The sequence below is a fragment of the Natator depressus genome, chromosome 2 (assembly GCF_965152275.1).
Source record: "Natator depressus isolate rNatDep1 chromosome 2, rNatDep2.hap1, whole genome shotgun sequence".
Lineage (NCBI taxonomy): Eukaryota > Metazoa > Chordata > Testudines > Cheloniidae > Natator > Natator depressus.
In genome coordinates this window covers 42890721-42918322 of record NC_134235.1, presented here as the reverse complement: position 1 = coordinate 42918322, position 27602 = coordinate 42890721, and the positions used below count along the sequence as shown (strand labels likewise).

At 47.0% G+C, this 27602-nt stretch overlaps 1 protein-coding gene across 1 annotated transcript in view; it reads left to right on the top strand.

Annotated features, from left to right (window-relative positions):
* The first annotated feature begins 1280 nt into the window (after positions 1–1280).
* Positions 1281–27602, top strand: part of TMEM67 (transmembrane protein 67) — a 70120-nt gene continuing 43798 nt past the window's right edge. Inside the window, exons 1-6 of the mRNA XM_074944099.1 lie at positions 1281–1476; positions 4362–4450; positions 10563–10656; positions 23870–23969; positions 27269–27338; positions 27450–27524. Coding sequence (XP_074800200.1) covers positions 1293–1476; positions 4362–4450; positions 10563–10656; positions 23870–23969; positions 27269–27338; positions 27450–27524 — 612 coding nt within the window. The 5' untranslated portion in view covers positions 1281–1292. The remainder of the gene's footprint in view (positions 1477–4361; positions 4451–10562; positions 10657–23869; positions 23970–27268; positions 27339–27449; positions 27525–27602) is intronic.

The window sequence follows — 27602 nt, the reverse complement described above, 5'->3', positions numbered from 1 at the left end:
ATAGTTAAGTCCAAAGCAGACTGCAAAGAGCTACAAAAGGATCTCTCAAAACTGGGTGACTGGGCAACAAAATGGCAGATGAAATTCAATATTGATAAATGCAAAGTAATGCACATTGGAAAACATAATCCCAACTATACATATAAAATGATGGGTTCTAAATTAGCTGTTACCACTCAAGAGAGATCTTGGTGTCATTGTGGATAGTTCTCCAAAAACATCAACTCAGTGTTCTGCAGCAGTCAAAAAAGCAAACAGAATGTTGGGAATCATTAAGAAAGGGATAGGTAATAAGAGAGAAAATATAATTTTGCCTCTATATAAATCCATGCTATACCCACATCTTGAATACTGTGTGCAGATATGGTCGCCCCCATCTAAAAAAAGATATATTGGCATTGCAAAAGGTTCCGAAAAGGGCAGTATAAATGATTAGGGGTATGGAACGGCTTCCATATGAGAGATTAATAAAACTGGGACTTTTCAGCTTGGAAAAGAGACGACTAAGGGGGGATATGATTGAGGTCTATAAAATCATGACTGGTATGGAGAAACTAAATAAGGAAGGCTTATTTACTTCTTACAAACACAAGAACTAGGGGTCACCACATGAAATGAATAGGCAACAGGTTTAAAACAAACAAAAGGAAGTATTTCTTCAATCAATGCACAGTCAAGCTGTGGAACTCCTTGCCAGAGGATGTTGTGAAGGCCAGGACTATAACAGGATTCAAAAAAAGAACTAGACAAATTCATGGACGACCCGTCCATCAATGGCGACTAGCCAGGATGGGCAGTGATGGTGTCCCCAGCCTCTGTTTGTCAGAAGCTGGGAACGGGTGACAGGGGATGGATCACTTGGTGATTACCTGTTCTGTTCTTTCCCTGGGGCACCGTGACCTGGTCACTGTTGGAAGACAGGATACGGGGCTAGATGGACCCTTGATCTGACTAGTATGGCCGCTTTTATGTTCTCCCTCTTTCTGCCACACTCACCCATTCTCTAAATTAACTAGCAGTCTTTTGTATTTTTCTCCCTCACACCACATTGTGCTTTTCTCAACCTGATGTTCCGCTGTGGGGGAGGGGAGAAGCAGTCGCACAGCCACCAGCCCACCCTTTCCTCCCCTGTGCAGCTCCCTCTGATTCCTAAGAAGAAGCACCCGCCTTGAACTTTCTGACCCCTCTGGCTGTCCGTAGCTGGGGCTGTTCTTTACTCATCGGGGGAGGTGGGGCTCGCCAATCACCGCTGGGGGTCGGGCCGCTTAGAGGCTGCTGGGATCTGAGTAGCCATGGCGACGGTGGGGCGCTGTGGCGCCGCTGCGCTGCTCCTGGCGCTCAGCGTGCGGCTCTCGGCTGGGCAGAGTTTCTCCCTGCCTCTGCGCCAGCCGCAGGACTGCGGCCATGCCCGTTACTTCGATATCTCCAGCCTGGCGTGCGGCCAGTGCGGGCCCCACCAGGGGCGGAGCGCCAGGGGTGAGAGCGAGCGAGGGGCCCAGGCGGGGGAGTCCTGTCTCCTAGCAGGCGGGGCAGGGTGTGTAAGAGGCCTAGCCTGCCCCCCGCTGCCTAGGCATTGGGGGTGGGTGAACCCCCATCTCTTGGGGGGAGCTGTTCTTGGAGGCTCAGCTCCGTCGCGGGGTGGCAGAGCCTGGGCTGAGGGGGCTGCGTCGTGTTACGGCCCGCCCCGGTCTGCGGTCTGCGGGCTGCGTTCACGAAGTACCCGTTAAAGCCGTGTTTGTGGTGGTCCCGGGATGCTGAGCGGCGCGTCACGCTAAGCAGGGGCAGGTGGGGGTTTGTTCAACGTTTTGGCTCTTACGACACTGAAGCGTTTGTTTTCATTCATCTTTTGCATGGCAGAAATCGGGATGCTCATTCTTTGCACGTGAACTACCTGCGAAGGGGTGGCAAGTCTCCAGTGATCACCCATGGATAGTGGGGTAGTGATGCTTCTAGGGGAAAGTGGTGATCTAGGGAATTTTGTCTAAAGACTTTTTGATTTTCACAGTAGCATAGGTGGGTTGAATTTACAGTACATTCACCATTCTGGGGCAGTAACTTTACCTTGTGGGAACGTTGCAAGACAGGTTTCTCATTTCTGCGGTGTTTAGTTTGTTTGTGGTTTTGGGTTTGTTTTTAAGAATAGGAGTAAACCTGAAATGTAGGTCTTATTTTTATTGTCTAGTTCTACCACAATAATACTGCTGAGGAAGAAATTCAGTCTCCTCCAAATGTGTGAATCTTGGACAGATATGAAGCAGAGAAAGAGGAAGGTTTAAAACAATACATCATTTTGACCAGCTGAATGTAATTCCGATGTGATCAGCTTTTTCATTTCGTGTAACAATTGTCCCAAGCGACAAGCCTAGAAATGAGAGAACAAAGTTTGTTAGTCTTTTCCTTTTTGTGTTAAATATGCGTAAATGTGGTGCTCATTAAGTGAAGGGTTGATAGTATTAATCAAGGTTCTTTCCACAATACGTGGCTGACATACGATGATGTTTATAAGTATTTCTGGGTCTTTTACACTTGTAAATTTCTGCAAACATTTACTTGATCAGATAGGTCCAGTACTGTAGAACCGCAAAGATACAAACACCAGAGTTACTGACTGAAGGGTCATAGGTGCCTGTATCTTAAAGGTAGGCACATCTGGGCTGCCTGTCCCCCACAACCGGGCAGCCACTTATAGCTGTGGTGAATGCTGTTTTCCCCTCTGCCTCTCCCCTGGCTGGGAGGGGGTCAAGCTTGCAAGCTCAGAGCTTGGGAAAGAAACTTCTAGAACTGCTACTGAAACCTGACCTGGAGTGTAAGCTGCTGGAGCCCGAGCTCTGGAGGAGCAGCTCAGTTTTAAAGGACCACAGCCTGCACCACTCAGTGGTTTGAGCATTGGCCTGCTAAACCCAGGGTTGTGAGTTCAATGCTTGAGGGGGCCATTTAGGGATCTGGGGCAAAAATTGGGAATTGGCCCTGCTTCAAGCAGGGGGTTGGACTAGATGACCTCCTGAGGTCCCTTCCAACCCTAACCTTCTATGATTAACCATGCACTGACACTGCGGTGCCTCACTCATCACCCTTGCAGCTGGGGCCATCCTCACTCACCACCCAGCCACTGCAGAGCTCTGAGGAGCATCCAGTAAAGTAGGGGTGGCCAACCTGAGCCTGAGAAGGAGCCAGAATTTACCAGTGTACATTGTCAAAGAGCCACAGTAATACATCAGCAGCCCACCATCAGCTCCCTGCCCCCGCTCCCAGAGCCTCCTGCCCACCAGCAGCGTTGCCATTCAGCGCCTCCCCCTCCCTCCCCGCACCTCCTGATCAGCTGTTTCGTGGCATGCAGGAGGCTCTGGGGAGAAGCGGGGGAGCGAGGGCATAGCAGGTTTAGGGGAGGGGGTGGGAAACGGGTTGGGCAGGGCCCGTGGCAGAGCCAGGGGTTGAGCAGTGAGCACCCCCCGGCAGACTGGAAAGTTGGAGCTACAGGCTCCAAGTCCCAGAATCGGTGCCTATACAAGGAGCCGCATGTTAACTTCTGAAGAGCTACCATGTGGCTCTGGAGCCACAGGTTGGCCACCCTTGCAATAAAGGCTTGTTCAGAGTTACAAACGTTTGAGTTACGAACAACCTCCATTCCTGAGTTGTTCGTAACTCTGAGGTTATACTGTTTTATGTGATCTCTCCAGAGCTGAGAGCATTTAGAATAGGTTCTGTTTTGAAATGTATGTAGATACATGAGTATTGTATATTCATGTGAAGAAGGGAATAATGGATCAGAAACGTTCTGAGAATTTTTTTTAAATGACATTGCCAAATTGATTATTGACATAGTTCAATATTTTACATGTTTAATTTTATATCCGCTTTTGTTTTGTAATAGAAATAGCAATAAATGTAAACAACAATTGGTGGCCCTGTTCCTATGTGGCATGGTGTGCCCTCAGCTTTCACAGCTGAAATCAGTGGAAGTTGCGAGCACTACACGCTTCGCAGGATCAAGCCCGTTGAATAGTATTTGGAGTATTTTAGTATTCATGTTTGAATAAAGGAAAAAATTATATTTTAAAAGTATTGAATTTAAAATAGCTTACAAAATAACTTTGAAGCTCTTTGCACACAAAGAAGACAGTTGTTTTCCTGGTTATCTTTAATCTTTCAGAGTAATTCTACTTTTGAAGGGTAAAAACTGAACTCTGACATGAACATTCGAAAAGAAGTGGAGTATTTTTACCGCAGTTCTTATTCAAACATTGTAGTTGTTTAAGTAGGAAATTGCGAGTCTTCATTTAAGAGCTGTAGCAATTGCTCTACAATAGAGTTGGGGTTTATTTGTATAAATTGGGGTGAAAATAAAGCTATTTACTTTTTAGGTATTTCATGTGTATGTCTACCAGGATTCAAGATGGTTTCTAATAATGGTGGGCCTTCTGTTGTTTGTGAAAAATGCCCAGAGAATATGGTAGGTATTAAGCTTTACATATTGTGATATGATGATACATTTTTGCAGTTTTACAGGTCTTCTATAAGTTTTATTTTTTAAATAAAATTTATTACAAAATTTCTTAATTTTTTTTTGGAAAATTTTAACTTAATGTTTTAATAGCAGTATTTTTATTTAGAACTATTCAAAAGTTTGTGTTCAGATATTGGTAAGAGTGCCATATTTATGAAACTTGGGATTCATCTTACCACAGTTTTTAGCTGTCTATGACAAACATGGGGAGCTTCCTTTGAATGTAAGATGAGAAAATTGTTTTTAATTTTTGTGGGAAAATTTGACTTTTGTAATGTTTAAAGGCTGTACTTTTTATGTTTGCAAAAGTGAGTCATTGCCAAGAAAATTTCAGTGAGGCTAGAATAAGGATACTGAAATAAACAGTAGTAACCAATGTAAATAAGGTGATAGGCAAGCGTAAACCTGCCTTGAATAACTTTTTGGTTTGCTCATTCTCTCATGCAACCAAATACTTTTCTAACCAAACAAGTTGTAGAACACACAGGTTGCTTAAAAGCTGACCAATTTAAACATGATTTAAGAAAAAATAATGTATAAAATGTCATGAGTGAGCAAACAACTTAAGGGTATTCTAAATTTTGGTGTAATCTCTTATCAGTCCTTGCTTTCTTTATGGCTATGTCTACACTGCACTTTCATCGGTAAAACTTTTGTCGGTCAAGGGTTTGAAAAAAACCACACCCCTGAACGACACAAGGTTTACAGTCAAAAAGCAGTAGCATGAACAGCGCAAGATGCTGTGCCGACAACAAAGCTACTGTCCCTCGTTGGGGGTGGCTTTATTTTTTTGGTAGAAGAGCAGCTACGCTGTGTACCTTACAGCGGCAGGGCTGTAGCAGCACAGCTGTGCCCTTGTAAGGTGCGCAGTGTAGACATAGCCTAAGTGACTGATGGCTGTGTCTCTGCACGAAGACCACCCCTTCATGAAATCCCTAGGCTCAGTTGTTGGGTTTTTTGCTTCTTGTCTATTTTTGGCATTTGTATAGATCAGACTACCATAATGCCTAGACTGTGGCCTTCCAGCTTTGGTCATCTTATCTCTACCTTTAACACGAGCAGCGACTTTTACATTGATCTTCAAAGATATGTATCTTATTAACTTTTGACTATTACCTAGTAAATTCTTATTGCCTATCTAGACTAAGTAAACTTGTGACTTCATGTCAGCTTCTTTAATCTCACTGTTTTAAAGACAGAGGTGTTTCTTGTCGCTCTAGCAAACCTCCTCGGGCATAGCTCCATTTCTGTCTTCCTTCTTTATTGTAACTAAGGCTTACTATATCCTTCTGTTGCAGGGTGGATTGAATTTAAATTGATTTAAATCACTAATCAGGAAGACTCGGTTTAATCATGGATTTCTACATAAAAGTGCATTCTTGTTGGTTGTTCTAACCTTAATACATATTCTTCACAACTCAGAGATAGATGTAGGTTTCATTTTTTAGAAGATACACACTATACATTTTTAAAGCTATTTATTTTTAAAACTTTTCAGATTAGTTTTACAGCTATATCAGAAAATGAATGATAGTTTGGCTTTTTCATTTACCAAGGGTAATTGAAGCAGATATTTATGAAGTCACTGGGAAGTGAACGAGCTCCAATCCAACAGGTTAATCATTAATATTTGGAGGATTTTCTTGCCATGCTGTATTAGGAGGAGAACATCACCAGAAACATAAATTGTTTTATTTAACTAAATTTTAAATTTAATTTAAAATAAGTTATGTATTCTGGATTTTTTCTTCAACAGCAAACATTATATTTTAACAAAACAAGCATATGAATTTAGTTTAACATTCAAGTGTTTTAAAATCAGGTTTGTTTAAATTGTTTTTAACTAAAATAGTTAAATTTTTTTTTTTTAAAGCAAAAATTAAATTGACTGTCAGCCAGGTCAACATGAGAAACTTTAAAATATTGTCTTCTGCAGCTAACTTGGTCGTCTTCACCTTCATTTTCCTCTTTGTTCATAATCTGGAAAAGAAAAACAAGCTTTCCTGCTTTTTCAGGTCCCAAACGATTTCTCAATTTGGAATGAATTAGTCCAAAGGAAGAAAATATTCTTTCTACAACGGGAGAAGAAGCTACTTCTGTTAAAGTGAGGATTATCACTTCAACAGTCTCCGAATCCAAGTGCTTAAGTGACTTCCACCAGTTCACTGGTGCGACTTTCTTTAAAACATCAGTAAACATATATTTCTTGAATGGTTCACCCTTTGCTCTGAAGTTTATTATAGTTAGCTATGACATGGACATCCAGGAATCATCTCTCTATAATGCCAACTCCTCTTCAGCAGTTAAGGTTTGACCCTGGTACCGAGTATTGAGAATATTTGCAAGAAAATGAGCTGGAGATAGTGCTTGTCCCATTTGTTGTTGTTGTTTTTTTTTTTTTTTAAATGCTTGTAATTTAACTCCTGTCATTGCATATTTCTCTTTTTAAGATCTCCCTCAGTTCCTTCCTAATTTCAACAGCATCAGCAATAAAACAGCTATTTCCCTGCATTTTGTTCAAGGCTACAGAAATAGGCTTCAGGGTACTCCGCATGCATTCAACATTTCTCTTAAGCCCAATGTTGAGAACTTTGGCTGACAGTGCCATCTATTTTTTTTCATGATTTTCTTCACAAACTGTCATCAGATTAGGCCAGTTCTTGATACAGTGCTCAGAACAGTCCACTACTGCGTTCCATCACACGTCTTGTGGGAGAGTTAACTTGGTTCCTCCCACTTTTTTCAGAGCAGCTGCTGCAAAGTGGTTGTTACAAAAGTATTTTGCAATTTCAACAACATTAGCCCTTATTTCTGGAACACTGAAGTCTTTGGCTAGGAGGTGCATCAAATGAGCACTGCAACCGTATGCTATTAGCTTGGGACTCTCTTCACTTTTCTACATTTCTTCTCATCTTGGATACATTTGCAGCATTGTCTGTGACCAAGCTGCATACTAGACATTTGAATTTTTCCCCCCAGTTTGTTATAGCTTTTCTTGTAAGAATTCTGCTGTGTGCGAACATTTCCTGATGTCTCAATTGTTTCTGTAAGGAAGACATTCCCTTCTTCTGTTGTCACACAAGCACATACAACAGGGTCATTGTGGACATTGCTCCACCCATCAAGACTTAGGTTAACAATTTCACCCTCTAGACCTTTTGCATACTGCTCAATTTCAGCAATTTGCCAGCAACATCTGTTCTGTTGGGTGGACAGTATCCTGGTCTTAATGACTGAACCATGTTAATGAAGTGTGGGTTCTCAGTCATACAGAAAGGAGAGTTTGTTGCATAAATAAACCAGGCAATTTTCCCATCAGTTACCTTTCTTTGTAATCTGCTGATTCTTATCACAAATTTATCTGTAATTGTTTCTGGATGATGGAGATTTTTTTTTTCTTTTTGCTACGGGTGATATGCTGTGGTTATGTGACATACATGATGTGACTGAAACACTATCATTGTCAGATAACTCTGAAACTGTAGGAAATGATGGTGATCTTGAAGGTGGATAGTCTTCAGAATTCTGTATGTTGAGGGGTGGCTTCTTCTAAACAAAATAAGTCAATGCAGTTATTTTATTATTACTATACTGCTCATCTAGTATTACTCATTGCATTCACTGACACTCAATACTACTGTAAAGGTGGAATTGTAAAAGGAAGATTTGCCTATTTCAGCTATTTATTTTTTAATCACAACTGCATCTAAAATGATAGTACCATAGAGTAACCACTTTATTTTTTTGCTCAAACATGAGAATTCAAGTATAGTCCAGAAGGAAGACAGGCAGTCCTTAAGAAAGAAGTATGAAATAAAAAAGTTTACCAACCTGACGATCCTGCATGTTCAGACATGTTCCTTTCATTTTCAACGCAACTTCTTCCTGAGAAGGAACACTTCTTGCATTTCTTTGTTGCACTATTTGCCTTTTGCACGCATGCCTGTCTTACCCACAGGTAGAGGAACTTCATTAAAATATTCCTAAACTGCATCTTTTTTATGGCCTGCTGCCATTATAGGTTTTCCCTTCTAGTGAGATAATGGTATGGTAGATCTCAAATCAATGAAGGCTATGCTCATAAAGACCTCAAGACTTCTGGAATGTGCTGCTCAAACAGTTTCATTTTTGTTTCTACTGCCTGTCCCTCCCTTCTCACATTTATCTCCAGATCTATTCCAGCCCCAACAATCTTCTATTCATTGAACTTTTTGAAACTTTGCACTTTTAGAGAGAGGTAAGGGATTGACTTTGTGTACACAAATTTGCAGAGGGACAATACGGTTGAGGTCTGTTATTTCTCTCCTCTATATATTTATTTAAAAACATTTTTGCTGTTAACAAGCGTGTTATCTCTGGAGACATAAATCTACAGTTTGAGAACTGCAAAACTAAACATCTCTGATGGTATCTTCTAGAGTGATCACTGAGTCCCATTGGGTAGATGTATAGATTATTTAGGTTAATCTTCCCAGAAGCCCCTGGACCCCCATAAGATTGGGTCCCTAATCCATGAACTATTGGAACTCATTTACAAAACTTTTCTTAAACATTACTTGAATATATTGTCTCATACTATAGAATTAGAATTTATAAGCCCTATTCCATGATGAGATATCTTTGAGTTATGATGTATCTTAATTAAAACTATCTTTAGATAAAAGAAAAGGAGAACTTGTGGCACCTTAGAAGTGAGCTGTAGCTCATGAAAGCTTATGCTCAAATAAATTTGTTAGTCTCTAAGGTGCCACAAGTCCTCCTTTTCTTTTTGCGGATACAGACTAACACGGCTGCTACTCTGAAACCTATCTTTAGATAGGTTTTTTCCCTCAAAAAAAGCATTTTATCAAAAAAAAAATCTGATTTTTGATTTTTTTTAAAGTCATTGATTTTTATCCCCCTATTCCGTTGTCTATAATCTGGCATTCATTCTTGGACCCTATGGTAGGTTTTATGCAAAGATAGGATGGGAATAGTGGAGAAGAAGAGTGACATTCAGTTCCTAATTCCCCCACCTCGGTCATGCTCTGCAGTGGTGGTGTAGCTTAAGGTACGTGTGTACACGTGAACACTATGGATGTACAAGACTCTATACAACTGCATAGGTTCTAGGCTGCAATTGCTTGACCCTCAACTCTTCCATTTCCACTGTTTCCCTATCACATTTGGCTTTAATCAGGGCCCTACCAAATTCAGAGCAATGAAAAACGCATCATGGAGCGTGAAATCTGGTCTTTTTGTGTGCTTTTACCCTATACTATACAGATATCACAGGGGAGACCAGCATTTCTCAAATTGGGGGGTCAGAAGGCTATGGGGGGGGGGGTCTTGGTATTGCCACCCTTACTTCTGCACTGTAGGGGATTGCCAACTTTACTTCTGCGCTGCTGCTGGCAGGGTGCTGCCTTCAGAGCTGGGTGCCTGGCTAACAGCTGTCACTCTCCCACCAGCAGCAGCGCAGAAGAGTAGTAGTACCACAACCCCGCCTACAATAATCTTGTGGCGCCCCCCCCCATTCCTTTTTGGATCAGGACCCCAACAATTATAGCACTGTGAAATTTCACATTTAAAGTCCCATGACCATGAAATTGACTAAAAGGGACCATGAATTTGGTAGGGCCCTACCTATAATCACTTCTGCATTGGTGATAAGTTGTCAAAATCCATAGCATTCATTTTTTTATTAGATGATGTTACACCATTTCTGTTGTAAAACAAGCACTTTTAAACTACACTTTATTTCCAAGATGGCATAAATGGATTTCAACTAATCCTTTAAAAAACAAACTAAAACCTCCTCTTATACTCTAACTAGGTACTGTATTGTGACCTCAGACTTCTGAAAAGATCAGTCAAATCCTTAAATCTGAATGGCGCCCCATTGAATATATTGATGGTTCTCTTTGCTAGGGTCTCTAGTATGTTCTTCAGACAGCTTTGTGAATGTTATGCATGTTAGAATACCTAAATTTCTATTTTAAATAATGTATGTATCAGATTTTTTTTCAGTTCTAGAGGACTTTTATAAAGGATTTTACATATATTTTAAAATTTATAGAGTGGCGTTACTGAAGATGGATGGAATTGTATTACTTGTCCTAAAGGCTTAACTACAGAAGGAAAATGTAAATGCGCCATTAATGAAATTTTAGGTAAGAAATCTGTACACAATATGAAATGCTGATGATCTTAAACATCTGACTTTATCAAAACAGCATTGTGTATTACTAACAAATTAATAAAAAACAGCAAGCCAAAGTTAGCAAAGTATTGCTGTTTACAGTTCTAATGTGTGTTTAGGGAAAAAAAAAAAGTATTCATCTTGGTTTTTTAAACCCATGTCCCCCAAAAAACCATAAACCCATAGCAGACAAAACTGTGTCCGCTAGCCATTATTCCTTTCATTTGAAAGTTGCAAATAAAACTAAAGACTGATTATTCTTATCGGACCCCTTCTGCCTACCCCGGGCAGGTAGCAGTTCTGACTGAAGTGGAAAAAATGCAATAATAACAGCAAGTTTATCAAAATGTACTAGTTAAAAACAAAGATAATGAGTTTACAGCCATGTAATACAGAAATTACTCATCCTGCGCAAGGAACAGCAGGATAGTCTGGATAAACAAACTACCCTGGATTAAGGATAGTTTGTCTCATGCTGCTTCTGAGACATGTGGTCCAGTGCTGCAGCCCTTAGTTATGTGAATGGTTTCTGACTTTAAAAATATGGGTTGCAGGATTGAGCCCATAGCTGGTCAGTGTCCACCCCAAGAAAATTCACTGATGCATATCAATGGACACAGTAAATACACTTCAGTGTTCATTTATGTCAAATACACATTTATGTTGTTCCTACAACATTTCTTTATAGATAAAAAGGCAAGCGTAGAATTATCTTGATGATTTTTTTTTTTTTATAGACCTGCTTGAAGCATAAATGGCTTTTGTCAATTTGGTGTATTTAAGGTCTTACTCATTGCTGCAAAAAGAAAAAAGAAAAGGAGTACTTGTGGCACCTTAGAGACTAACCAGTTTATTTGAGCATGAGCTTTCGTGAGCTACAGCTCACTTCATCGGATGCATAGCATATCGTGGAAACTGCAGAAGACATTATATACACACAGAGACCATGAAACAAAACTTCCTCCCACCCCACTGTCCTGCTGCTAACAGCTTATCTAAAGTGATCATCAAGGAAGGCCATTTCCAGCACAAATCCAGGTTTTCTCACCCTTTCCCCCCCCCCCCCACACACACACACAGACACACATACAAACTCACTCTCCTGCTGGTAATAGCCCATCCCTCTTTGAAACCTCTCTTTATAATGCGCATGATAATCAAGGTGGGTCATTTCCAGCACTAATCCAGGTTTTCTCACCCCCCCCCCCCACACACACACATACCCCCCTCCAAAAACCACACACACAAACTCACTCTCCTGCTGGCAATAGCTCATCTTACAATGTGCACAGCAATAATCCAAGTTTAACCAGAACGTCTTGGGGGGGGGGGGGGTTTGTAAGAAAAAAACAAGGGGAGATAGGCTACCTTGCATAATGACTTAGCCACTCCCAGTCTCTATTCAAGCCCAAATTAATAGTATCCAATTTGCAAATGAATTCCAATTCAGCAGTTTCTCGCTGGAGTCTGGATTTGAAGTTTTTTTGCTTTAAGATAGCGACCCTCATGTCTGTGATTGCGTGACCAGAGAGATTGAAGTGTTCTCCGACTGGTTTATGAATGTTATAATTCTTAACATCTGATTTGTGTCCATTTATTCTTTTACGTAGAGACTGTCCAGTTTGACCAATGTACATGGCAGAGGGGCATTGCTGGCACATGATGGCATATATCACATTGGTGGATGTGCAGGTGAACGAGCCTCTGATAGTGTGGCTGATGTTGTTAGGCCCTGTGATGGTGTTCCCTGAATAGATATGTGGGCACAGTTGGCAACGGGCTTTGTTGCAAGGATAGGTTCCCGGGTTAGTGGTTCTGTTGTGTGGTATGTAGTTGTTGGTGAGTATTCGCTTCAGGTTGGGGGGCTGTCTGTAGGCAAGGACTGACCTTTCTCCCAAGATTTGTGAGAGTGTTGGGTCATCCTTCAGGATAGGTTGTAGATCCTTAATAATGCGTTGGAGGGGTTTTAGTTGGGGGCTGAAGGTGACGGCTAGTGGCATTCTGTTATTTTCTTTGTTAGGCCTGTCCTGTAGTAGGTGACTTCTGGGAACTCTTCTGGCTCTATCAATCTGTTTCTTCACTTCCGCAGGTGGGTATTGTAGTTGTAAGAATGCTTGATAGAGATCTTGTAGGTGTTTGTCTCTGTCTGAGGGGTTGGAGCAAATGCGGTTGTATCGCAGAGCTTGGCTGTAGACGATGGATCGTGTGGTGTGGTCAGGGTGAAAGCTGGAGGCATGTAGGTAGGAATAGCGGTCAGTAGGTCTCCGGTATAGGGTGGTGTTGATGTGACCATCGTTTATTAGCACTGTAGTGTCCAGGAAGTGGATCTCATGTGTGGACTGGACCAGGCTGAGGTTGATGGTGGGATGGAAATTGTTGAAATCATGGTGGAATTCCTCAAGGGCTTCTTTTCCATGGGTCCAGATGATGAAGATGTCATCAATATAGCGCAAGTAAAGTAGGGGCGTTAGGGGACGAGAGCTGAGGAAGCGTTGTTCTAAATCAGCCATAAAAATATTGGCATACTGTGGGGCCATGCGGGTACCCATAGCAGTGCCGCTGATCTGAAGGTATACATTGTCCCCAAATGTAAAATAGTTATGGGTAAGGACAAAGTCACAAAGTTCAGCCACCAGGTTAGCCGTGACATTATCGGGGATAGTGTTCTTGATGGCTTGTAGTCCATCTTTGTGTGGAATGTTGGTGTAGAGGGCTTCTACATCCATAGTGGCCAGGATGGTGTTATCAGGAAGATCACCAATGGATTGTAGTTTCCTCAGGAAGTCAGTGGTGTCTCGAAGGTAGCTGGGAGTGCTGGTAGCGTAGGGCCTGAGGAGTGAGTCTACATAGCCGGACAATCCTGCTGTCAGGGTGCCAATGCCTGAGATGATGGGGCGTCCAGGATTTCCAGGTTTATGGATCTTGGGTAGTAGATAGAATATCCCAGGTCGGGGTTCCAGGGGTGTGTCTGTGCGGATTTGATCTTGTGCTTTTTCAGGAAGTTTCTTGAGCAAATGCTGTAGATGCTTTTGGTAACTCTCAGTGGGATCAGAGGGTAATGGCTTGTAGAAAGTGGTGTTGGAGAGCTGCCGAGCAGCCTCTTGTTCATATTCCGACCTATTCATGATGACAACAGCACCTCCTTTGTCAGCCTTTTTGATTATGATGTCAGAGTTGTTTCTGAGGCTGTGGATGGCATTGTGTTCTGCACGGCTGAGGTTATGGGGCAAGTGATGCTGCTTTTCCACAATTTCAGCCCGTGCACGTCGGCGGAAGCACTCTATGTAGAAGTCCAGTCTGCTGTTTCGACCTTCAGGAGGAGTCCACCTAGAATGTTGGTAGGCAGGCCTCTGTGGATCATTATGTTGTTCGGAGGTATTTTGGAAATATTCCTTGAGTCGGAGACGTCGAAAATAGGATTCTAGGTCACCACAGAACTTGCCCTCTACACCAACATTCCACACAAAGATGGACTACAAGCCATCAAGAACACTATCCCCGATAATGTCACGGCTAACCTGGTGGCTGAACTTTGTGACTTTGTCCTTACCCATAACTATTTTACATTTGGGGACAATGTATACCTTCAGATCAGCGGCACTGCTATGGGTACCCGCATGGCCCCACAGTATGCCAATATTTTTATGGCTGATTTAGAACAACGCTTCCTCAGCTCTCGTCCCCTAACGCCCCTACTTTACTTGCGCTATATTGATGACATCTTCATCATCTGGACCCATGGAAAAGAAGCCCTTGAGGAATTCCACCATGATTTCAACAATTTCCATCCCACCATCAACCTCAGCCTGGTCCAGTCCACACATGAGATCCACTTCCTGGACACTACAGTGCTAATAAACGATGGTCACATCAACACCACCCTATACCGGAGACCTACTGACCGCTATTCCTACCTACATGCCTCCAGCTTTCACCCTGACCACACCACACGATCCATCGTCTACAGCCAAGCTCTGCGATACAACCGCATTTGCTCCAACCCCTCAGACAGAGACAAACACCTACAAGATCTCTATCAAGCATTCTTACAACTACAATACCCACCTGCGGAAGTGAAGAAACAGATTGATAGAGCCAGAAGAGTTCCCAGAAGTCACCTACTACAGGACAGGCCTAACAAAGAAAATAACAGAATGCCACTAGCCGTCACCTTCAGCCCCCAACTAAAACCCCTCCAACGCATTATTAAGGATCTACAACCTATCCTGAAGGATGACCCAACACTCTCACAAATCTTGGGAGAAAGGCCAGTCCTTGCCTACAGACAGCCCCCCAACCTGAAGCGAATACTCACCAACAACTACATACCACACAACAGAACCACTAACCCGGGAACCTATCCTTGCAACAAAGCCCGTTGCCAACTGTGCCCACATATCTATTCAGGGAACACCATCACAGGGCCTAACAACATCAGCCACACTATCAGAGGCTCGTTCACCTGCACATCCACCAATGTGATATATGCCATCATGTGCCAGCAATGCCCCTCTGCCATGTACATTGGTCAAACTGGACAGTCTCTACGTAAAAGAATAAATGGACACAAATCAGATGTTAAGAATTTATAACATTCATAAACCAGTCGGAGAACACTTCAATCTCTCTGGTCACGCAATCACAGACATGAGGGTCGCTATCTTAAAGCAAAAAAACTTCAAATCCAGACTCCAGCGAGAAACTGCTGAATTGGAATTCATTTGCAAATTGGATACTATTAATTTGGGCTTGAATAGAGACTGGGAGTGGCTAAGTCATTATGCAAGGTAGCCTATCTCCCCTTGTTTTTTTCTTACAAACCCCCCCCCCCCCAAGACGTTCTGGTTAAACTTGGATTATTGCTGTGCACATTGTAAGATGAGCTATTGCCAGCAGGAGAGTGAGTTTGTGTGTGTGGTTTTTGGAGGGGGGTATATGTGTGTGTGGGGGGGGGGGGTGAGAAAACCTGGATTAGTGCTGGAAATGACCCACCTTGATTATCATGCGCATTATAAAGAGAGGTTTCAAAGAGGGATGGGCTATTACCAGCAGGAGAGTGAGTTTGTATGTGTGTCTGTGTGTGTGGGGGGGGGGGGGGGGAAGGGTGAGAGAACCTGGATTTGTGCTGGAAATGGCCTTCCTTGATGATCACTTTAGATAAGCTGTTAGCAGCAGGACAGTGGGGTGGGAGGAAGTTTTGTTTCATGGTCTCTGTGTGTATATAATGTCTTCTGCAGTTTCCACGATATGCTATGCATCCGATGAAGTGAGCTGTAGCTCACGAAAGCTCATGCTCAAATAAACTGGTTAGTCTCTAAGGTGCCACAAGTAATCCTTTTCTTTTTTCTTTTTACGAATACAGACTAACACGGCTGTTACTCTGAAACCTGTCATTGCTGCAAAGTGGCACAGTTCTGAAAAACTCTTTTAACAGGAATTATTGTAACTGAATCATATGTCTCCTATTTCAAACCCTTTTGGATGTAGAGAAACCTGATTATTATTATCTTGGATTGCTCCTATTTTCAGTGTAAGACACAATGTCATCCACACCTCATAGTTTGCTTTCTGGCTATGTACCAGGCTCAGGAACTTGCTGTAGAAATGTTTAGTATTGGTTATTGTCACGGAGTGTGGGGGAGTCCAGGCCCTGCACCCCTCTTCCTGGGATTCACTGAGACTCTCAGCCAGCCAGTAAAACAGAAGGTTTATTGGACAACAGGAACACAGTCCAAAACAGAGCTTGTGGGTACACCCAGGACCCGTCAGTGAAGTCCTTCTGGGGGAGCCGGGAGCTTAGACCCCAGCCCTGGGGTTCCCTGTGTTCCTCCACCCAGCCCCAAACTGAAACTAAACCCACCGAGCAGGTTCCCTGCTGCAGCCTCCATCCACATTCCTGGGCAGAGGTGTCACCTCCCCCTCCCCCTCCTGGCTCAGGTGACAGGCTCTCAGGTCTCCCGTCCCCAGGGCACATTCCCAGGTCAACACTCCCCCCCTCCCTGCTGCGTCACATCGTCACATCTCTCCCCCCTTCGAGACTGAACTGAGCGGGGTCACTGTGACCAGTGACCTGGGGAAGTTCGGGGCCCCCTCTCCGGGACAGCGCATCCGCTATCAGGTTGGCACTTCCCTTCACATGGACCACGTCCATGTCGTAATCCTGCAGGAGCAGGCTCCACCTCAGGAGCTTGGCGTTGGCTCCTTTCATCTGGTGCAGCCAGGTCAGGGGAGAGTGGTCGGTGTACACGGTGAAGTGTCGCCCGAAGAGATAGGGCTCTAGTTTCTTGAGGGCCCACACCATGGCCAGGCACTCCTTCTCGATGGCCGCGTAGTGTTGCTCCCGGGGTAGCAACTTCTTGCTCAGGTACACGATGGGGTGTCTCTCCCCCTTTTCATCCTCCTGCATTAACACCGCCCCCAGTCCCGTGTCGGAGGCGTCGGTGAACACCACAAAGGGCTTGTCAAAGTCTGGGTTTGCTAGAACTGGGCCACTGACCAGAGCCTCCTTCAGCGCCCGGAAAGCCTCCTGGCACTGCTCGGTCCAGACCACCTTGTCTGGCTTCCCCTTCTTGCATAGCTCAGTGATGGGGGTGGCTATGGCGCTAAAGTGGGGCACAAATCTTCGGTAGTATCCTGCCATCCCAATAAAGGCTTGGACCTGCTTTTTGGTGTGGGGAGCAGGCCAGTCTCTGATCACCTCCACCTTGGCCGGTTCCGGCTTTAGGCGGCCGCTCCCCACCCGATGGCCCAGGTAAGATACTTCAGCCATCCCCACCTTGCACTTCTCCGCTTTGACAGTCAGCCCAGCCCCCTGGAGTCGGTCCAGCACTTGTCTAACCTGGGACACGTGGTCCTCCCAGGTCTGGCTAAAGACACAGATGTCGTCAATATACGCCACGGCAAAACTCTCCATCCCCCTCAGGAGCTGGTCCACCAGGCGCTGGAAGGTGGCCGGCGCTCCCTTGAGGCCGAAAGGCAGGGTCAGAAACTCATAGAGCCCCAGAGGGGTGATAAAGGCCGATTTCAGCCGGGCATCTGCATCCAGCGGCACTTGCCAGTAGCCCTTTGTAAGGTCCATGGTGGTAAGGTACCGAGCTCCTCCGAGCTTGTCCGGCCTGGGCATGGGGTAGGCATCCGATACAGTGATGGCATTGAGCTTCCGATAGTCCACACAGAACCGGACTGACCCATCCTTTTTGGGGACCAGCACCACCGGCGAGGCCCAAGGGCTGGCCGATGGCTGGATCACCCCCAAAGCCAGCATGTCCCGGACCTCTCTTTCCAGGTCCTGAGCAGTTTTCCCTGTGACTCGGAAGGGGGAGCATCTTATCGGCGGGTGCGACCCTGTCTGCACCCGGTGGACAGTCAGATTAGTGCGTCCAGGCTGGTTGGAAAACAGCTGTCGGTACGGATGCAGCACCCCCCTGACCTCAGCTTGCTGGGCAGGGGTGAGCTGATCCGAGAGGGGGATTGTTTCCAGGGGGGAACCAGCTCTGGTCCCAGGGAATAGATCTACTAAAGGGTCATCTCCCTGCTCCTCCCACTGACCACACACAGCTAACACCACATTCCCCCTGGCATAATATGGCTTCATCATATTCACATGGTACACCCGGCGGTGGTGGGCCCGGTTCGACAGCTCCACCACATAGTTTACCTCATTGAGCTGCTTGACGACCTTGAACGGGCCCTCCCAGGCGGCCTGTAGTTTGTTCTTTCTCACGGGGATGAGAACCATCACCTGATCCCCGGTGGCGTAGGCACGGGCCCGCGCCGTGCGGTCATACCAGACCTTCTGCTTCCTCTGGGCTCTGGCCAGATTCTCCCTGGCCAGGCCCATGAGTTCAGCCAGTCTCTCTCGGAAGGTCAGGACATACTCCACCACTGACTCTCCATCGGGAGTGGCCTTCCCCTCCCACTCGTCTCTCATCAGGTCCAGGGGGCCCCTCACCCTCCTTCCATATAACAGTTCGAAAGGCGAAAATCCGGTAGACTCCTGGGGCACCTCCCTGTACGCGAACAGCAGGTGAGGTAAGTACTTGTCCCAATCCTGCGGGTGCTGGTTCATAAAGGTTTTCAGCATCATCTTTAGCGTCCCGTTAAACCTCTCCACCAGCCCATTGGACTGGGGGTGATACGCTGAGGCCCAGTCATGCCGGACCCCACATTTCTCCCACAAGCACCGGAGCAGGGCCGACATGAAGTTGGAGCCTTGGTCTGTCAAGACTTCCCTGGGGAACCCCACTCGGCTGAAAATGGTCAGGAGCGCATCTGCCACGGTGTCTGCTTCAATGGAAGCTAAGGGCACTGCCTCGGGGTAGCGGGTGGCGAAATCTACCACCACCAGAATGTATTTCTTCCCCGACCGGGTCGTCTTGCTGAGAGGCCCCACGATGTCCATGGCCACCTTCTGGAAAGGCTCCTCTATGATGGGCAAAGGTCTCAACGCCGCTTTCCCCTTGTCCCGGGCCTTCCCCACCCTCTGACAGGGGTCACAGGATCGGCAATACTGCCGGACGGTGGTAAAGACCCCGGGCCAGTAAAAGTTCTGTAGCAACCTCTGCCGGGTGCGCCGGATTCCCTGGTGCCCTGCGAGGGGGATGTCATGGGCCAGGGACAGGAGCTTGCGGCGGTACTTCTGGGGGACCACCAGCTGCCTCCTGATCCCACAGGACTCCCCTTCCCCTGGGGGAGCCCATTCTCGGTACAGGAACCCCTTCTCCCACAGGAACCTCTCCTGGCAGCCTCTCCTCATGGTCTGTCCCTCACTGAGGTCGGCCAGGTCCCTGAGCTTCTGCAAGGAGGGATCTTTCCTCAACTCGGCCTGGAACTCAGCGGCTGGGGAAGGGATGGGGCCCGGTTCCCCCTCCGTGGCCAGGTCTGAGGCCGCAGCCTCTCTGAGCCGTGCCCCTCGGCGCTCCCTCCCCACCCGAGTAGGGTCTCGCGCCTCCAGTGTGGTACCCTCCCCAGGGTCAGGTCGCAGTGCCCCTCGCCGGCTCTGGCTACGGGTCACAACCAGGGCGGTCTGGGGGTCGCTTGGCCAGTCCTCTAGGTCTCCCCCCATCAAAACTTCAGTGGGCAAATGGTGGTGTACCCCCACATCCTTGGGGCCCTCCTTGGTCCCCCATTTCAGGTGTACCCTTGCCACGGGCACCTTAAATGGGGTCCCGCCCACCCCCGTCAGGGTCAGGTAGGTGTTGGGCACCACCCGATCTGGGGCCACCACCTCGGGCCGGGCCAGCGTCACCTCCGCGCCCGTATCCCAGTATCCATTGACCTTCCTCCCATCCACCTCCAGGGGAACAAGGCACTCTCTCCGGAGGGACAGCCCCGCACCCACCCTGTAAACCGAGCACCCTGAGTCCAGAGCCTCCAGCCCTCTGGCGGGGCTGGCTGGGGGTACTCTTCCCTCCTGAGCAGGTGGCAAACTGGTAGCCCCCCTTTCCTGGGTCGCCTGCCCCTCGTCCAGCTGAGTCCCTACCCAGTTAACCCTGGGTAGGTTGGGTCTGCTCAGTTTGTCCCTGAGCCCGGGGCACTGGGCCCGTACGTGGCCTCTCTGGCCACAGTGATAGCAGCTCAGGTCACGTTGGTCCCCTCGAACGGGTCGGAGGGGCCCGACACCAGGCGTTCCCCTTTGGAGGGGGTTCTCCCTATTTCCCCGCTGGGAGGCCCCATGGTGACTCTCTCTCTGCATCGGGGGGGCCTGTTCTTTTGGGACTCCTCCCGGCTACCCCCTGACCGACTGTTCACAAACTCGTCGGCCAGCTGCCCTGCATGCTGGGGGTTCGCGAGCTTTTTGTCCACCAGCCACAGCCTCAGGTCGGAAGGGCACTGTTCATACAGGTGCTCCAGTACAAACAGGTCAAGCAGGTCCTCTTTAGTTTGGGCCCCCGCTGTCCACTTGCGGGCATATCCCTGCATCCTGTTGACCAGTTGTAGGTAGGTGACCTCAGGCGTTTTACGCTGACTCCGGAACCTTCTCCGGTACATCTTGGGGGTCAGCCCAAACTCACGGAGCAGGGCCTGTTTGAACAGTTCATAGTCCCCTGCATCTGCCCCTGTCATCCGGCTGTAGACCTCCACGGCTTTGGGGTCCAGTAAGGGGGTGAGGAACTGGAGCCTGTCGGCAGGGTCAACCCTGTGCAGCTCGCAGGCATTCTCAAAGGCCGTCAGGAAGCTATCTATGTCCTCCCCCTCCTTCCGCTGGGCCAGGAAGCACTTATCAAAGCTCCTTGCAGTCTTGGGTCCCCCCTCACTCACCGCAGCCAGGGCCCCACTGCTCCTCAGCCTGGCCAGCTCCAGTTCATGCTGTCTTTGTTTCTCCTTCTCCTGCTGCTCATGTTGACGTTCCCTCTCCTTCTCCTGACGCTCCCTCTCCTTCTCCTCCTGCTCATGTTGACGTTGTTTCTCCTTCTCCTCCTGCTCATGTTGACGTTGTTTCTCCTCATGTTGACGTTGTTTTTCATGATCCTCCAGCTCCCTCATTTTCCTCTCCCTCTCCCATTCCAGCCGCATCCGCTCCAGGGATGGGGAGCTCCGCTGGGAGGATCCCCTGCTGGCTGCTGGGGTCAGGGGGCCCTCGGTATTCGCTGGGCTTCCCACAACCCCTCCCCCAGGCATAGGTAGGAAGGGTCTCGGGGTGTCCTGGGCAGCAGTCTGACCCCTCCCAGCCTGGTCAGGCCCCAGGGCCCACGCTGCGTCCGCCGGGCGGCTTCCCTCAGGGACAGGGATCGGGTCATCCAAGCAATCCCTCTCCTCCAGCTGGGCAATCAGCTGTTCCTTGGTGGACCTCCCAACGCGCAGCCCCCTCTGCCTGCACAGCTCCACCAGGTCGCTCTTAAGGCGTTTAGCGTACATCTCCCGGCTGGCCACTCGCAGGCCGGGCAGCTGTCCACGGTTTCCAGGAAAAGCCCCTAGTGTGCCAGTCCTTCTTGAGGTCACCACCTCTTTGCCAGGGTCGAGCTGCAGACTCCTCCGCCCCTGGGACCGCTCGCTGCAATCCCCCGGGGGACCCTGTTACTGCAAAAGTCCTTCTCTCTGGTCACACACTCCCAGGGGTTAACCGCCCCCTGAAACCGTCTCTCTCTGAATCTTCAGCACGCCTGGTCCCCGTCAATCCCCCTTCGTTTTACTGTTCCCCAGTCACTTACTGCAGGAAGCGCCATTCACGGGGTGCAGTAGATCCCACCGCTGCCACCAGTTGTCACGGAGTGTGGGGGAGTCCAGGCCCTGCACCCCTCTTCCTGGGATTCACTGAGACTCTCAGCCAGCCAGTAAAACAGAAGGTTTATTGGACAACAGGAACACAGTCCAAAACAGAGCTTGTGGGTACACCCAGGACCCGTCAGTGAAGTCCTTCTGGGGGAGCCGGGAGCTTAGACCCCAGCCCTGGGGTTCCCTGTGTTCCTCCACCCAGCCCCAAACTGAAACTAAACCCACCGAGCAGGTTCCCTGCTGCAGCCTCCATCCACATTCCTGGGCAGAGGTGTCACCTCCCCCTCCCGGCTCAGGTGACAGGCTCTCAGGTCTCCCGTCCCCAGGGCACATTCCCAGGTCAACACTCCCCCCCTCCCTGCTGCGTCACATCGTCACAGTTATCCAAAACAGTTAAATTTTTTTAAACAGAAAGCAGATGTCTTTGTACTAGGTTCATTCTTCTGATCACTGATTTAAGTCTTAAAAAGGTGGCCTTGAGGGTGGCTTTAAGATACACTGAACTGTCATTTAATGTTAAACTGTTCTTTTTCTAAGAACCAGAAAACAGTTTTAGCTGAAACATCTCCCTTTAAGCATCATGAGGGTTACAAAATACATTTCTTATCCCCACAGCAAATAGTCTAAAAACTAAAAGTAAAAAAATATGGAAAAACTTAAACAACCCCAAAGAACTTTGGGGGAAGAAAAAATCTTGCATTTGTGATATGTTCACATGTGCATCATCTTTGCACAGCATCTGTAATTTAGTTTTTGAACACTATTAATCTGTAGTTTTCTTAGTTGCCTTAGAAAGCTTAAATTTCGAAATTTAAGCTTTCTAAGGCAACTATCTTGTCCCATAAAAATCAATGATTAAATTACTGCTGTTCAAAGAGAATTACTTCCTACTCCAAAATTTTGCAATTAAATTACAAATATCCTGTTCTTTTGAATATAAATTCCTTCTTAACACAAATGTAGAGAAACTTGTTTCATTTTTGCCCTTGGCTTATCATTAAAACGTGTGTGTGTGTGTGTGTGTGTGTGTTAATTTACACAGGATACTTTTTGTCAGTTGTGGCCCAGGAGTTTTAGAAAATGCCAACTGATTTTGTATTAATTTCTGAACCAGGTTTTCGTAGATATGTTCTTTTAAAGCATTATTTTTGTAAGCAGCTTTATAACCTATGCGGAATACTCTATAGCAGGGTTTCAAACTCCATTTACTTTAGGGCCAGTGCCAGTCCTCAAATCCTCCCAGCAGGCAAATAATGTCACTCATGCCGGCCCCCCCCCCCCACCCAAAAAAAAAACCCTCTGCCCCCAACCTGCCTAAGGCTCTGGGAGGGAGTTTGGGTGAGGGAGGAGGTCTGGGGTAGGGGATTGGGGTGCAGGCTCCGGGAGGGAGTTTGGGTGCAGAAGGGGTGAGAGTTTGGGTGGGGGGATCTGGGGTGCAGGCTCTGGGCTGGGGGTGGGGGTGCAGGCTCTGGGAGGGAGTTTGGGGGAGGGGTGGGTGGGAAAGGGATGGGGGTGCAGGCTCTGGGAGGGGATCTGGGGGTGCAGCGCTTATCTGGGGCTCCAAGGTGGGGTGGGCTGGGGGGCCTCTGTGCGCTGCTGCCCCCAGGCACTGCCCCTGCAGCTTCCCATTGGCTGCAGGGGTGCTCAGGGCAGGGGCAGCACGCGGAGGCACAGCGCTGCCCCACCCTGGGGCCACAGGGAGGGGCCGGCAGACATGTGGAGCAAGCAGGCAGACCCCGCTCAGCTCCGCTGTGCTGCTGGGGCCCCGGGCCATTTTAAATTACCGGGGGAGAAGCGCCTGGGGGCGGCAGGTGGGGCCAAGGGAGAGACCTGGCCCCAAAAACTGCTGGAGCCTTGTAGGCCACATTGGGGAGGTTTGTGGGCCGCAGATGGCCTGCGGGCCCTGAGTTTGAGACCCCTGCTCTGTGGCATGTTGTTGCTCACATTTACATTTTTTTTCCCCCACTTAGTGGAAAGAGATGTTAATGGCAAGTTGTTGAATGAAGCATTGTGTACACGCTGTGATGCAAATGAACCATCATTCTCTGCTTCAAATGTCTTAGGAGATAGGTAAGTACTCTTGCTGCTTCTAAATTTATGTATTCAGATCTGCTTTGTATAGATCCTGATGATGTGATTTAAATGGAACACTCCCCAGGAACAAACTATCTGTTGGATAAAATATGAATACTTCTGGTTAATTGGGGCATTCTCTCTTGCATATAGTATAGGTGTCCTTATTGTTTTGTGGCAATCTAAATAGCAGTCACACAAGATGTTTCAACTCATGTTCAAGTCAGCAGGAGTTGAGGTTGCTAAATATCTTGCAGGGCCAGTATCCTAAATTTGAAACTCCAGTCTTTCTTCTGACTTATGGTAGAGTGGGAACAAACATATTCTTATATTAATATGTACTGCTTTATTTGTTGCTAATTGAATAATAGTGGAAATGAACTGGTAACATTAATTTTTGTCCCGCTCCCATTGAAAACCACGGAAAGCTTCCCACTGACTTCATTGGGATTAGTCTCAGGCCTCTAATAACATTGTGCTACGAACACAGGAAAAAAAAAAAAGACTGTATACTTGGGCTAATATGTGATCCGAGGACTTAATTTGAAGTTTTGAACATAAGAATAGCCATACTGGATTAGACCAATTGTCCATCTAGCCCAGTATCCTGTCTTCCAACAGTGACAAGTGCCAGATGCTTCAGAGGGAATGAAGAGAATAGGACAATTGTTGAGAGATCCATTCCGTCATTTACTCTGAGCTTCTAGCAGTCCCAGATTTAGGAACAAACAGGGCATGGGGTTGTGTCCCTGACCATCTTGGCTAATAACAATTGATGGACCTGCAGTGCTGTAGCCGCGTTGGTCCCAGGATATTAGAGACACATGGTGGGTGAGGTAATATCTTCGGTTGGATCAACTTCTATTGGTGAGAGAGGAGCTTTCAAGCTTACACAGAGCTGAAGGAGAGCTCTGTGTAAGCATTCAAACTTACACATTCTCACCAATAGAAGTTGGTCTCTTCTAGGATGAACAGCCCTAGTCTTTTTAATCTTTCCTCATATGCAATCTGTTCCATACCTCCACCCATTTTTGTTGCCCTTCTCTGTACCTTTTCCAATATATCTTTTTTTGTGATGGGTGACCAAATCCACATGCAGTATTCAAGATGTGGGCGTACAATGAATTTATATAATGGCATTATAATATCTTCTGTCGTCTTATCTATCCCTTTCCAAATGGTTCCTAACTTTGTTAGCTTTTTTTTTTTTTTTTTTGCCTGCCACTGCACATTGAGTAGATGTTTTCAGAGAACTATTTACAACTGCCTGCAAGATCTTTCTTGAGTGGTAACTGCTAATTTAGAACCCATCCATTTTCTATGTATAGTTAAGATTTTTTTCTAGTGTGCATTACCTGGCACTTATCAACACTGAATTTCATGAGGCATTTTGTTGCCCAGTCACCCAGTTTTGTGAGACCCCTTTGGATTTCTTCATGATTGGCTTTGAACTAAACCACTTCTTCAAACTGTGGGTTGTGACCCAGTACTGGGTAACAGCAATGTAAGGCACTGGCTCGCCTTGCTCTGGTTAGTACTGCCAACCAGGACATTAAAAGTCCTGTTGGCGGTGCTGCCCATCTAAGGCAGGCTAGTGCCTGCCTTTTCCAATACCACGCTGCTGGCCACTTCCGGGGCGCAGTAGGTCTGGCTTCTAGGCAGAGGAGCCACGGGGCTTGGCCAATGGGAGCTGAGGGGGGGGGGCGACAAAGCCGCTTGCACACCTCCGCCTAGGAGCAGGGCTGGCTCTAGGTACCAGCAAAACAAGCAGGTGCTTGGGGCAGCACATTTCTAGGGGTGGCATTCTGGCAGCATTCTGGGGCTGGCCATGCCGCACCAAGAAATGTGCCTCCGCCCACTCCCCTGAGTGCGCCGCCGCCGTTTTGCGCGACAAGCCTGGGAGGGAGGGAGAAGTCGAGCAGCGGTGCGCTCGGGGGAGGTGGCAGGGGGGACCTGGGGAGGGAGCGGTTCCTCTACCACCCCCCCCCCGTTACTTCCTGTGCCCCCCCCCCCCCGCTCACCTCCACTCCGCCCGCTCCCCTGAACGTGCTGCCTCTTCCTCGCCTGAGAGGGAGGGGGGAGAAGCGGAGCAGCAGCGTGTTCAGGGGAGCAGGCAGAGCGGAGGTGAACTAGGGCAGGGGGTTGCCGGGCGGGGAGCCGCAGGAAGCAAGGGGGCGAGAAATGCAGCACGCCTGGGGGAGGAGGCGGGGCTGGGGATTTGGGGAAGGGCATGGGAAGGGGCGGAGTTGGGGGGGCACGAAAAAACGGGGGCGGACAAGAATTTTTTTGCTTGGGGCGGCAAAAATACTAGAGCCAGCCCTGCCTTGGAGCCAGACCTGTTGCTGGCAAGAAGAAAAGGAGGTAGGCTATATGTCACAACTTATTTTGTAAGTGTGAGGCGGATGTCTAGTGCAGGTACTCCATATGGAAGGCATCCAGTGATCAGATAAATGGCCTGGTGAAGGTGCTGGATAAAGGAATAGAACGGGAGAAGGGGAACTCCTATTATTAGTATGGCAGGGAGCCAACGCCGGCCCCCCCCCCAAGGGGGGGTGGATGGTAAGGTCCAAGCCATGGGTTGGCCTGGGACCTGGATGGAAAATGAAGAGGGGCTGGTGGAAGCCCTGGGTAATGATTTGAAGAAGCATGAATTTGCCTGCACTGTACACTTTATCTGCCAGGTAGTCCAAGACATCTATATAATAAAGTTGTAGTCTGATTAAAATCCATATCAAGTGTCTCCTGTCCTTCTTTCGGTATACCCAGATAACTCTGTGTTTACCCCTTTTTCCAGATCATTTATGAATGTTAAACAGCACTGGTCCCAATACAGATCCCTGCTATTTACCATTTTCCATTATGAAATCTGACCATTTATTGCTACCCTTTGTTTCCTACTTTAACCAGTTACTGATCCATGAGAGGGCCTTCTCTCTTATCCCATGTCTGCTTACTTTGCTTAAGAGCCTTTGGTGAGGAACCTGGTCAAAGGCTTTCTGAAAGTCCAAGTACACTATATGCACTGGATCACTCTTGTCCATATGCTTGTTGACCCCCTGAAAGAATTCTAGTAGATTAGTGAGGAATGATTTCCCTTTACAAAAGCTGTGCTGATTCTTCCCCAACATCATGTCGATCTCTTGTGGTTCTTGCTACACATTACAGTCTCCGTAACTGAACAAACTTGTTCTAATCTAACGTTTGAAGAGAATACCTTGCTTAACATTATAAAGTCTTAGGGTTAACCTTCTTTTAAGTGATTTCTTCATGTTTATATATTCGTGTGTGATTTATAGGTGTATAAGATGTGAACAAACATTCATCAATATAAGCGAGTCTTGTGACTGTTCGGAGCCAAATATTTTGGTAAGTGAAACAAACAGCTTATATCAAAGTGTAAAGGAAAAAAGTCATGTTGTAAAGTGTCTTACGCATATATATTTTTAACTGGAATTTGTCTTAATTTTATCTTTTCAGACAGGAGGGTTATGCTTTAGTAACAGCAGAAATTTCCCCTCAAAGCCAGTTGCAACTGTACGTTATGGACAGCTAGTAAGTGTGTTTGTTCTTAACGTTATCAAGCTTTATGTTATCTATTATGATTAGTTTTTTTTTATGCTGAAATGTTTT